The following is a 12,077-nucleotide window of genomic DNA, read 5'->3' as shown; positions in this document are numbered from 1 at the left end:
ACCAAGCCACCACCAAGACTGCCAATCACAACCCTCCACAACCAAACTGGGAGCGAGGAGGAAGACTTCTGACACGCCCAATCCTCCCTCCTACTGATTCCTCCATCGAAATAAGTCATTCCGGGCCACAGTCTACGGGTCCCCATAGGCCCTACCAATATCCTGCTGTAGATCACCAATTGTAACCTGTGGCCCAACAATTTCTTTCTCAGGACCTCCTCAGACGGCACCAAACTCTGACGGATATCACGGTAGGTGGCGTGTGGCTGTGTGACTCAGATGGTAAATGAATCATGTTTGTTATAGTGTTAGGTGGATGTAGATCATGTTACTTGGGAGAGTCACTGAGTCTTGTGAGGGCGTGGCCACGGAGCTCCACCCCCCCCACCTTAAAACATCTTCTATGAGCGTCGCAGGAACCCCCGCAACATCTTCCACAGGGCGTGGCCACGGGGTGTGAAACAATCACCGCTCGAGGCGCCCCGCCAGCTGCGACACCTCATGAATGTAGACGAGCTGAATCACCCAGAATCAAGCTGATTCAATTACCATTAACAAGGTCGACGGGAACTAGTCCAACACAAACACCTGCTTTTAAAAATATAATTCCTGAGTGAGTGTCAAGAATTCCTCAGCTGGACGGACAGTCGTGGCGATGAACCGACACAACAAATATTTAATGAGACATCTGAGCTGATCGTCCATTATGTAGTGTACAAGTAAAGGTAACAGTCATCACTGATCATATAACCTTAACTAACATATACACATCCCGGTGAAAAGTCCTGCACTATACTGGCACATAAACGTAAATACCTCAGTACATGTCGTAGTTAACACAAGAGTCATAAAGTGTCACATAAGTCTACCAATATTGACCAACTAGAATGTATTTCATCTCTCAGGCGGTCTAGTCTTCACTTTTCTAACAAGTGTTTTTCTGATAATGTCTCTATTACAAGATGTGTGTGTGTGTGTGTGTGTGTGTGTGTGTTAACTAATGCATAGTGCGAGTAGTGCCCACATACAGTATATACGCACACACTTTCCAATATTTAAGCAAGCCCAGGCGCGCGCGCGCACACACACACACACACACACACACACACACACACACACACACACACACACACACACCCCTCAGGACCCAGAGAACTGCAGCAAGAATCACTGAACCTTTCCCCCATTAGGCCTACGGCTCCCCCCAACAAACGTTATGGGAAACCAAATTGAATTGTCCTTCTGATAGGCAGTGAACTGTGGGCTAAAACTGGCGGGCCTACGGGGGTGGGGACAAACAGAGGAGGGGTGGAGGAACTAATAGTGAGGGGAAGGGGTAGTGTGAGGGGAGGGGGTAGTGAGGAGAAGGGGTAGTGTGAGGGGAAGGGGTAGTGAGGGGGTAGTGTGAGGAAGGGGTAGTGAGGGGTAGTGGAGAAGGGGTAGTGTGGAGGGGAGGGTAGGAGGAGAGGGAAACTAATACAGGTAAGGGGAGTGAGGTGAGGTGGGGGAGATAAGGGGAGATAACGAAGAAAGAAGAGGTGAGGAGTGAGGTGAGGTTGAAGTGAGAACATATAATGCGTGTGGTGAGGTAGGCAGGCAGGTGGGCGATGGCATGTTGCTCACCATAATGCAGTGCGCGGTTAAGATACACCCCACCCCTGCCAATATTACACCCAACAATCAGGTGAGTGGTGACGTGGCCAGGTGTGGGTGACGTGGCCAGGTGTGGTGACGTAATAGGTGTGGTGACGTGGCCCACACGTCCATCAACAACCCCCACCTGGTGACTAAAGGAAGGAATAGCTACACTGATAATGAAGAGAGAGAGAGAGAGAGAGAGAGAGAGAGAGAGAGAGGAGAGAGAGAGAGAGAGAGAGAGAGAGAGAGAGAGAGAGAGAGAGAGAGAGAGAGAGAGAGAGAGCCAACATAAAATATCATCACTGGTTAATGGCTAAGGAGGAAGAGAATGGCAAAAGAAATAGGAAATACTAACACTGGATAATGCAAAGATGAGAGAGAGAGAGAGAGAGAGGAGAGAGAGAGAGGAGAGAGAGGAGAGATCAAGGAGGAGAGGTGGTTGAGGTTGAAGCAATGATGGTGGATGGCAGGTGACTAAGAGCATTGATCACGAGGAGACCACTGCGAGTCGCTGACCACCACCTGGCTGGCTGGACTGGCGCCTTCTCACACCTGTGCATTCTCGAGTCGATTCCGGGAGCTTAGGTGAGGTTATCAAGATCAACCAGGCTATTGTACTCACTTTAACATCTTCATTTAACTACACACATGATGTACTCAAACCTCCCCCTGATGTACTCACCCCCTCCAAGATGTACTCACACCCCCACCCACCATGCCTGAACACCTGCAGGACACAAACAACTCATTATACCCATCACCCACGATACCCCTCCCCCTCTGTCCCTCCAACCCATCAACCCACTATGTTAACCACTCAAGGCCCACCAAACCCACCCACCCACCAAACCCACCCTTTATAAAACTCAAAGCCCATCCATCCAGTAACCCACCCTTGTTACTGCCTTACTCAAACTCAACCCCCCTCCTCAAGGACCCCCAAACCCCCCTCCCCAAGGACCCCCAAACCCCCCCAAGGACCCCAACCCCAGATACCCCCCTCTCCTAAGGACTCTCACCACCCTCCCCAAGGACCTCCCCAAGCCCTCCTCCCAAGGACCTCAAACCCCCTCACTAAGGACCCCATCCCTTCCCCATGGACCCCCAACCTCCAGACACCCCCTCCTCCCCCCACGACTCATCACCGCCCCTCCTGAAGGTGTATACAACCTCCAGTACACAATATCGAGCGGTGGCTAACGATCCAACTGGCTAAGACAAAGCACACGGAAACCTGCACTTGGCGATCGAGGGGAGGGGGGGGGTGAGAGGGAGCCAAGAGGTGAGAGGGGAGATAATGAGGGGTGCAGGAAGGATGGTGAGGGGAGGAGAGTGGGTGGTGAGGGGGTAGGGAGGGGAGAGAGGTGATGGTTAAGGGGGAAGAGAGGATGGTGTGTGTGGGAGAGAATATTTACCACATTATAAACACAGTGATAACGAGTCATCAGTTGGACGGAAGGCAACAGATGAACTAATTATTACACCCATAACATTACTCTCCCTCTCCCTCACTCCACCCGGCTGTTATTACACTACAACCCTCCATACCTACACCTGGGGCCGTGACCTCGTTGGGTTTTGTGACTCACCTGGAGATTAGCCCACCTTTATTCACCTTAAAGTTAACCACCCTAACCTAACTATATCTACACACCTTATTTCACACTAAGATTATCACCGTAACATTTTACAATGGGTGTGTGTGTGTGTGTGTGTGTGTGTGTAGCGGCGCGGCAGGAGGATGGGCGACACAGGTGTAGTGCCACCAGTGGTGACCGTCGCGCCAGGCTGGGAGCGACACAACACACACCTCGCAATACATCATTGATCCGACAGTCGCGATCACTGCCAGTTATCATAACTAACGGGACCTTCACAAAATATTAATGACCCAAGTCTACCAACTATTAATAAACCACGACACATGATATTAATGGAATTCAAATGACACTGTCAGCGTAGTAATGTATGTAGCGCCCCCCGGTGACCCTTGGTGCTTACTGAGGTCGACGGCCGCCCCAGGCCAACCTTGAAATCTTCACTCGGGCCGGGTTAATGTTTATAACTAAGACCACATCAATAAAGCAGCAGGCCGGGTTTGTGACACATAGCGGTGCTCTAGAAGTACCAGGAGTATGAGTGCGTTTACCGTTATAAATATGTTCAGTAATTCACAGTTTGCTGCTCAAAAGAGGCCAGACAGACCGTGCTGGGTGAAGCTCCAGGAGGCAGTAACAGCAGCTGTGGGACATTACTACAGGGGTTGGGATTCCCACCATTCCTGTGGGTTGTCGTCTCCTGCTCACCCAGACACACCTGACGAACACCTGGTGTGTAAAAAGGGCCAAGTATAGACCAGGTACTGAGGGGAGCAGTGCTAGCCATCGTATGCTGACAACTGACATCAAATAAACTGGTTATTGTCCTCTGTGATGTTATAATATTCACCTATAGGCGTATCAAAGCGCCTGACCTCATCTATTACGACCCCCACATAGACACACACAATGTAGCAAACAGAGGTGGGCAACGCCATGCCCAGGGTAGGAGGTGGCGAGGTCGGCACTGGACTACGACAGACAGGGTGACAGGGTAATGGAGCCACCACGTCGACCACTCCATAATACACACACAAAACTGACAAGCGGCCCCACCACACACACTCCCCTTACCCTTTCATCCTACACAACACCTTCTTTCCCTTCACCCCAAACCTAATTTAACCCAACTCAACCTAACCAAACCAAACCAAACCTAACCTAACCTAAACCCACCCCTTTCTTTACTGTGTCGGAGCGTCAACCAGGGACAAACTCTCAAAATATTTTCAAGACGAAATTTTACCTCTAATTAGTCCACTCAATCACAACAAAAATATGGCGTCGAAATCACCCTGAAACTCTTTCGTAACTGGATGTGGGAGGGAGAGGCGGAGGGAAAGAAGCGGGAGGGCAGGGGATGGAAAGGGAAAGGAGGGGGGAGGACTGGAAGGGAAGGGGGAAGAGGTGGGGAGTAACGTAAAAATCTGTAAGAAACGGAGGCAGGAAACCCCGGCCAGGGTTCTTCCCCTACGGATGGAGCAGCGTCCGGGCCCATCCCAAGACGCTCACACAGCCTCCCTCTCTCTCCTCGCTCCACCTCCACCAAATTACTTCCTCTGTCGCGATATTTTTATCCGCCACCCCCAAATTTCATTCCCTCTCTACCGGGCCATTGATGCTGGGGGAGGAGGGAGGAGTAACAGGGGGAAGAGAAGAAGGATGAGGAAGAGGAGAAAGGACAGGAAGAGAAGGAGGAAGAGGAGGAGGAAGAGGAAGAGGCTGGAGGAGGCTGTTGGAGTAATAGGTAAGAAATAAATATGGAGCCCCTGAACACACGTATAAAACTTGTAACTGGTGTAAAAGGAAAATAATTTCTACGGCGTGTCTACATATTTGGTGAACGGCCCACCAATATTTCGTGTCCGGAGGGAAGGTGGCGCTGGAGAGGTGGATAATTCATGACCCGCCTCCTGCCCTGTGTGACCATTACCACCTGCCTCTTCCACCACCACCACAACCATTTACACCCTCTTCCACCACCACCATCTCCACACTCTTCCACCACTACCATCTCCACCCTCTTCCACCACTACCACCATCTCCACCCTCTTCCACCTACCACTACATCTCCACCCTCTTCACCACTACCACCATCTACAACACCCTCTTCCACCACCACCATCACAACACCCTCTTCCATCACCATCTACACAACATCCTCCACCACCACCATATACAACACCCTTTTCCATCACCATCTACAATATCCTCTTCCACCACCGCCTCCTCTTCCTTCACCCTCTTCCACCAAGATCGTCATCCTCAGCTCTAACACTCCTCCTCCCTCTAACCTCCTCCCCCCTCCTTCCACACCCTCCCCACAACCACACCTCCTCCTCCCACCCCTCCTCCCTCCACAACCACAACACTCCCCTCCTCCCTCCACAACCTCCCTCCTCCCTCCACAACCGAGCTGGAATCAAACTAGGTTAAATTGAAGACCAGTTGGAACCTGGAGGCCATTTAGTGTCTATGGTCCATGTCAGGTTCAATTGGTTCAAGCCTTGGGGGCCTCCTAGCCTGGGCGGGGTGAGGAGGGTGGGGGAGAAGAGGAAGGAAGGAAGGAGAGTGAGGAAGGAAGGACGGAAGGGGGAGGAAGGAAGGAAGGAAGGAAGGAAGAAGGAAGGAAGGAAGGAGGAGGGAGGAAGGAAGGGGAGGAAGGAAGGAAGGAAGGAAGGAAGGAAGGAAGGAAGAGGGAGGGAGGGAGGGAGGGAGGGGGGTGAAGGAAGGAAGGAAGGAAGGAAAGAGGAGGGAGGAGGAGGGAGGAGGGAGGGAGGGAGGGAGGGAGGGAGGGAGGAGGAGGGAGGGAGGAGGGAGGAAGGAAGGGAAGGAAGGAAGGAAGGAAGGAAGGAAGGAAGGAAGGAAGGGAGGGAGGGAGGAGGGAGAGGGAGGGAGGGAGGGAGGGAGGGGGGAGGAGGGGAGGAGGGAGGGAGGAAGGAAGGACGGACGGAAGGAAGGAAGGGAAGATGAGGAGGGAGGGGAGGGGAGGGAGGGGGAGGGAGGGAGGGTGAAGGAAGGAAGAGGAAGAAGGAAGGACAGGAGAATGAGATGTGGGAAGTCATAGTAAAGAGGAAGGGGGAAGAGATAAGAGGGAAAAGAATCGGAGAGTGAGAGAATCAGAGTAAGACGAAACTAGAGAATAAGATATTGAAAACAAGGGCATGAAGAAAGAGAAAACGAAAATAACGAAAGGATACGAGATAGAAAGAAAAGGAGTGTGAGAAGAGAAAACAGGGAAGTGAGGGATAAAGCTGGGAATTACACAAAAAATAGACAAACCAAATATCAGGAGGAGGGGTAAGGGAAGAAGAGGAGAAGATAAAAGCAAATGGTGAGAGGTAAAAGGGGGAAGAGGGGAAAACCAAAGAAAGGGAGAATGGAAATAGACGTGAATGATGTTGACAGGATTGTTTAAACGTGGAGAGAGAGAGAGAGAGAGAGAGGAATAGAGAGGGGGGGAAGGAGGGTGTGGTTGGTGGAGGTTGTAGAGGGCTGGTGGTGACAGGTTAGGCTGCCTCCATCTTAGCTCAGAGTTCAAGTGATCCACCCTCCCTCTCTCTCTCTCTCTCTCCCTCCCTCCCTCCCTCCCTCTCTCCCTCCCTCATCACTAATAGTTTCTTCCACTTTAGTTACACAATCACCTGAAGAATAGACACCCAAGATTATTTCACCTGATGATTAAACACGTCACACACGCACACACGCACACACACACACACACGCACACACACGCGCACGCGCACACACACACACACACACAGCCTGACGAGAGTTAACCTCGTATTAACTTAGTGTTGAATGTAGAAGCTCCTCCTACCTTCCTTCTTCCTCCTCTTATCTCCTCCTTCCCCTCCTATCTTCCTACTTCTGCTTCTACCTTCCTTGTCCCCCCCTTCTCCTACTGCCTTCCTCCTCCTTCTTCCTAATATTACTATCCATCTATCAGAAAGAAAAAGCGAAACATTTTTATTATTATTTTCATTTTATTTTTCATTTTCTCCAATTCATATTTTCTCATCTGGTCGAAAATGTTCAACTGTTTATCGTCATTTTCTAATATCATGACTCAAAGGTTAACCCTCAAGATGCCAATAATACAACGTCGTGTAAAGAAACTATATATATTAAAAAAAATCCAATTCAAAATTAACAAAAAACAAAAATAATAGCATATACAGTAACAAAAAACAAATACAGAATACATTATAAAAAATACAGCATCAAGAAACAAAATACAGTAACAAAAAAACAAAAACAAAATACAGTATCAAAAAACAACAGATTTCAAATGGATTCGGTAAAGAAAACGATCAGAGGAGGAGGAGGAGGAGGAAGAGAGAGCGGAGACTAAATTAAATATATAACTGAAACAGGTGTCCAGTACCCACCCTCTTTTCCACACTCCTCTTCCTCTTCTATTCCTTCTTTTACGTCGCTTTGAATAATTTCACATATTTCTTTCTCTCTCTTCCCCCTTCCCTCCCTCTCTATCCCATTTCTTTCTCACTCTCTATATCTTTCCCCTTACCAATTCCATTTCACATTTCCCGAATCCTCACATTCTGCCTTGCTCTCTCTCCCCTCGTTTGTCTCTTTCCCTCTCCCCTCTTCTCCCTCTCTCACCTTTTGCCTATCACATCTTCTCCCTTCCCCCATCTTTTCCTTCTTTCATCTTCTCCCCTCTCCCTTCTTTCCCTCTTTCTTTCTCCCTCTCCCATCTCCTCCCATCCTTTCCCCTCTCCTCCTTCCCTCTCTTTCCCACTCCCCTCGTCCACTTCTCTCCCTCTCACACCTCTCGGGCCACCTCCTGGGCGCTAGGGAGAGGGAAGGTGTAGTGGGCACCAGGGATATTGACGCCCTCCTCAGTCTCCCTCGTGTGAAGTTACGATCACTGTTAAATTACTCCTCTCTCCCTACACTTTCTCTCCCTCCCTCCCTCTCTACACCTTCCCTCCTTCTTTCCCTCCCTACACCTTCCCTCCTTCTTTCCCTCCCCCCTCCCTCCCTCCCTCTCTCTTCCTACACCTTCCTTTCCTCCCTCCCTCATCCCCCTACACCTTCCCTCCTTCCTCTATATCTCCCTTCCCTCTTTCCTACACCCATCTTCCTTCTATCCCTCCTACACTCACCTTCGCTTCCACTTACACCTCCTCTTTTGCCTACACCTCCACTTTGTCCAATTCTCCCTCTTACACCACCTCTTCCTCCTACACCTCCTCTTCGTCTAATACCCTCTTTCCTCCCCCACCTCCTCTTCATCCTACACCTCCTCCATCTCCTCAACACCGAGAACTAGGTTACACCACCTCACCTCACCTCGCCTCTCCTCGCCTCTCCTCCCAAACTCTCGGCTACACTACACGACGTATAATTAATCCAGGATTAGTTGGAGGATGTATAATTGATCCTGAATGAGTTAAAGAAAAAAACTGTGCCGTGCCAGATGAGTTAGTTGGGTTGGGTGAAGATGTTTGTTATTAGTCGTGGATGAGTTACAGATTGTAGAGTTAATTCGGCGCGAGAGTTGTAAACAAAACCCAAAAAATAGGACGAATTCTGAGTAGGTTATGTAACTTGTTCCTAAACTTGTCCTTCTCAGTTAAGTCGGAATTGATTGTAGAAGATGGCGTGATAGTCTCCGGTGCCCCCCCCCCCCTGAGTCACTCCACCAGCAGGCAGGTCTTCGTGGTGCCTCTGTTTCACACTAAGTTGTTTCCATTCGCAGTGAGGGTGAAGTCAGTCATGTACACACTCTTAAAACGACTCTATCGACTACCATCCTCGGAAAAAAATAAACTCTTTGATCTTGAATATTTACGGTATATTTTTGGAGGATATGAACAAAGTCCTCTCTTGTGTTCAGTTAGTAAATATTATCGTTTCTTTTACTTGGATATGACACAACATATAGATACATTTATATGAGTCCCAGAAACTATGATGAATATTTGATGAGATACAAAATAAACAGTAAATCATATGATGAGTTAAGACACACACACACTATATGTACAGAAGGTTTACTCCAGCACAGCACAGCACAGCACCGCACCGCACCAATACACTCTCAAGGGCTCCACACATCTCTTTGGGTGAGGGTGTGGTTGGATGAGGGTGTGGTTGGGTGAGGGTGTGGTTGGGTATAGTACGTCTCTTGTATTCATTCATAACGTGAATTATGCTCCCTAATTGACTTAAACGATATGTGATACTGTTTCATCTCTCACCTCTCCCTCCCACCGCCCCCAGCTGCCCACCCTTATGAATGTCCTAAGTCAAGGGCACTAATCTGCATCTTGTGTGAACTGTGACTCGTCTTCATTTAAAACCATCTCGTTCGCGTTGGAAAATTGTTTATTTTGATTCTGAAGGCAGTAAGACCGTCCGCATTACCATATAGTTCTTCATCAGCGGTTAACAGACTGCAGGATCTTGGGAGTCGTTTTAAAGTGATCTAACTCAAACTTGGCTGACCGTCAAATGATCTTTAACCCAGCCGAGAAAATTTTCTGTGGCCGTTTCAACAGACTACGTCCCAAGTTCAGACACCGAGCGCAGTTAAGTTCATTCGTAGACAGTCATTTGTTATTTAAGGCGTTGGGATCTTAGAGTGAGGGAGTCTGATTTCAGTAGCCATGTTCCTTCTAGGGTATTGGAATCTCTATCTTGCGTCTCATCTTTAGTTGAGGCTTCTGTATGGTAAGAAGGGTTGAGGTGGTGTGGTAGAGGGTAGGGTGGTGTGGTGGAGGGTAGGGTGGTGTGGTGGAGGGCCTAGGGGTGGTGTGGTGGAGGGTAGAGTGGTGTGGTGGAGGTAGGTGGTGTGGTGGTGTGGTGGAGGGGTGGGGTGGTGGAGGTGGGGTGGTGTGGTAGGGTAGGGTGGTGTGGTGGAGGGTAGGGTGGTGTGGTGGAGGGGAGGTGGAGGTGGGGTGGTGTGGTGGAGGGGGTGGTGTGATGGAGGCCTGGTAGTGTGGTGGAGGGCCTGGGTGGTGTGGTGGAGGGCCTGGTGGTGCGGTGGAGGGCTCTGGTGGGCGAATATTACCCCAGCAGGAGTATGGTCGCCGCCTGAGGCCCACCACCGGGTTAGGGCCGTGTATCCCTTCCATCACCCACGCCTCCCTCCCTCTCTCCTTCCCTCTTCTCTCCCTCCCTCTCCTCCCTACTACTGCTACTTCCCCCCTCATCCCATTTCCTCCGGTTATCCTTTTCCTGGTAGGTGACGTCCTTAGTATTGATTCCTGGTATGCCTAGGGTCCCGGCGGCCCCCTCAGCGTCGTCGGGGCCTTCTACTGCCCCTCCACCAGGCACCAACAAGGCCGCCGCTACACACACACACACACGGTACTGTTTTATGTGTAGAATGGTAAAATAAACACATGGCTTGATACTGTTGCCTACGTGTATAAAATAATACATCTATCCTGTATTATACTCGTGTTGTGTTGTGTTAAAAGTCTCAGTACCTCGACTTGTTCCGGTGGTTGTACTGTTGTCCTTGACTTGATAACATAACATAACATAACATAACATAACATAACATAACATAACATGCAAACGAAAAACTTAAGACCAGAAACATCAAGCGACTTTTAGCACCATCACCACTACTACTATCACCACAACCACCACTACTACCATCACGAACAGCAGGACTACTAATACCACCCCCACCACCACTACCGCCCCCAACACCACTACTACCACCCCCAACACCACTACTACCACCACTACCGCCCCCAACCAGCACCATGAGACAGTTGTGTGAGGGTGTTGGTAGCTGTCAGACTGTGCAGCACCTGTTGTTCCCCTCAGCAGGTGATCTTCGTAGGACTTTTCAAGATCGTTCAAGAGGACCTCCACTAATTGGTCTAGTGTACGCGTCATTTTTCCCTCCCAGTATTCAGATGAAGGACGTGACGTGAGCAGTCTGGTGTTGACAGCTCTCTGCTCTAGCCATGGCTCCTTACACTTCACTACAGTTCTTTATCGTGTGTGTGTGTGTGTGTGTGTGTGTGTGTGTGTGTCTGTGTGTGTGTGTGTGTGTGTGTGTGTGCAGGAGGAAGTACAGAGCCACATAATTGATTCATAAGAGGAAATACAGAGCCGTAGGAGGCAGTATGTCGGTGTAGGAAGTAGCATGTAGCCACAGGAGGCCATATGTAGCCGCAGGAAGCAGCTTGTAGCCACAGGAGGCAATATGTAGCCGCAGGAGGCAATATGTAGCCGCAAGTAGCAAAGTGGATCCATCAGACTAAGTACAGAGCTCCATAATGAATCCACCAGAGGCAGTACAGAGCCGCAGGAGGCCGCGAGGACTCACAGACGCCGGAAACTTCACAAAGAGCCGGACATGATGAAAAATGGAGGGAGGGCCACCTTTTAGAGGGCCAGCCCATGGGAAGTTTCCTAGTTTAGAACTTGTCCAGAAGATCACGGCTCTCTCTCTCTCTCTCTCTCTCTCTCTCTCTCTCTCTCTCTCTCTCTCTCTCTCTCTCTCTCTCTCTCTCTCTCTCTCTCTCTCTCTCTCTCTCTCTCTCTCTCTCTCTCTCTCTCTCTCTCTCTCTCTCTCTCTCTCTCTCTCTCTCTCTCTCTCTCTCTCTCTCTCTCTCTCTCTCTCTCTCTCTCTCTCTCTCTCTCTCCTCTCTCTCTCTCTCTCTCTCTCTCTCTCTCTCTCTCTCTCTCTCTCTCTCTCTCTCTCTCTCTCTCTCTCTCTCTCTCTCTCTCTCTCTCTCTCTCTCTCTCTCTCTCCTTTTCCATCATCACTACCACCATCATAACAACAATAACAACAACTCAATCACCACTACCACCAACAACAACTCAATCAGTACCACCACCACC

At 49.7% G+C, this 12,077-nt stretch overlaps 1 protein-coding gene across 1 annotated transcript in view; it reads right to left on the bottom strand.

The window, feature by feature from the left end:
• Positions 1 to 11,120, bottom strand: part of LOC121876565 (neogenin-like) — an 84,920-nt gene extending 73,800 nt beyond the window's left edge. Inside the window, exon 1 of the mRNA XM_042381766.1 lies at positions 11,033 to 11,120. Within this exon, the coding sequence (XP_042237700.1) occupies positions 11,033 to 11,120 (88 nt within the window). The remainder of the gene's footprint in view (positions 1 to 11,032) is intronic.
• Between the last annotated feature and the right edge of the window lie 957 nt (positions 11,121 to 12,077).

The sequence above is a fragment of the Homarus americanus genome, unplaced genomic scaffold (genome assembly GCF_018991925.1).
Source record: "Homarus americanus isolate GMGI-L3 unplaced genomic scaffold, GMGI_Hamer_2.0 scaffold28, whole genome shotgun sequence".
Lineage (NCBI taxonomy): Eukaryota > Metazoa > Arthropoda > Malacostraca > Decapoda > Nephropidae > Homarus > Homarus americanus.
The sequence above is the reverse complement of the archived record's forward strand: the minus strand, read 5'-3'. Positions and strand labels throughout refer to the sequence as shown.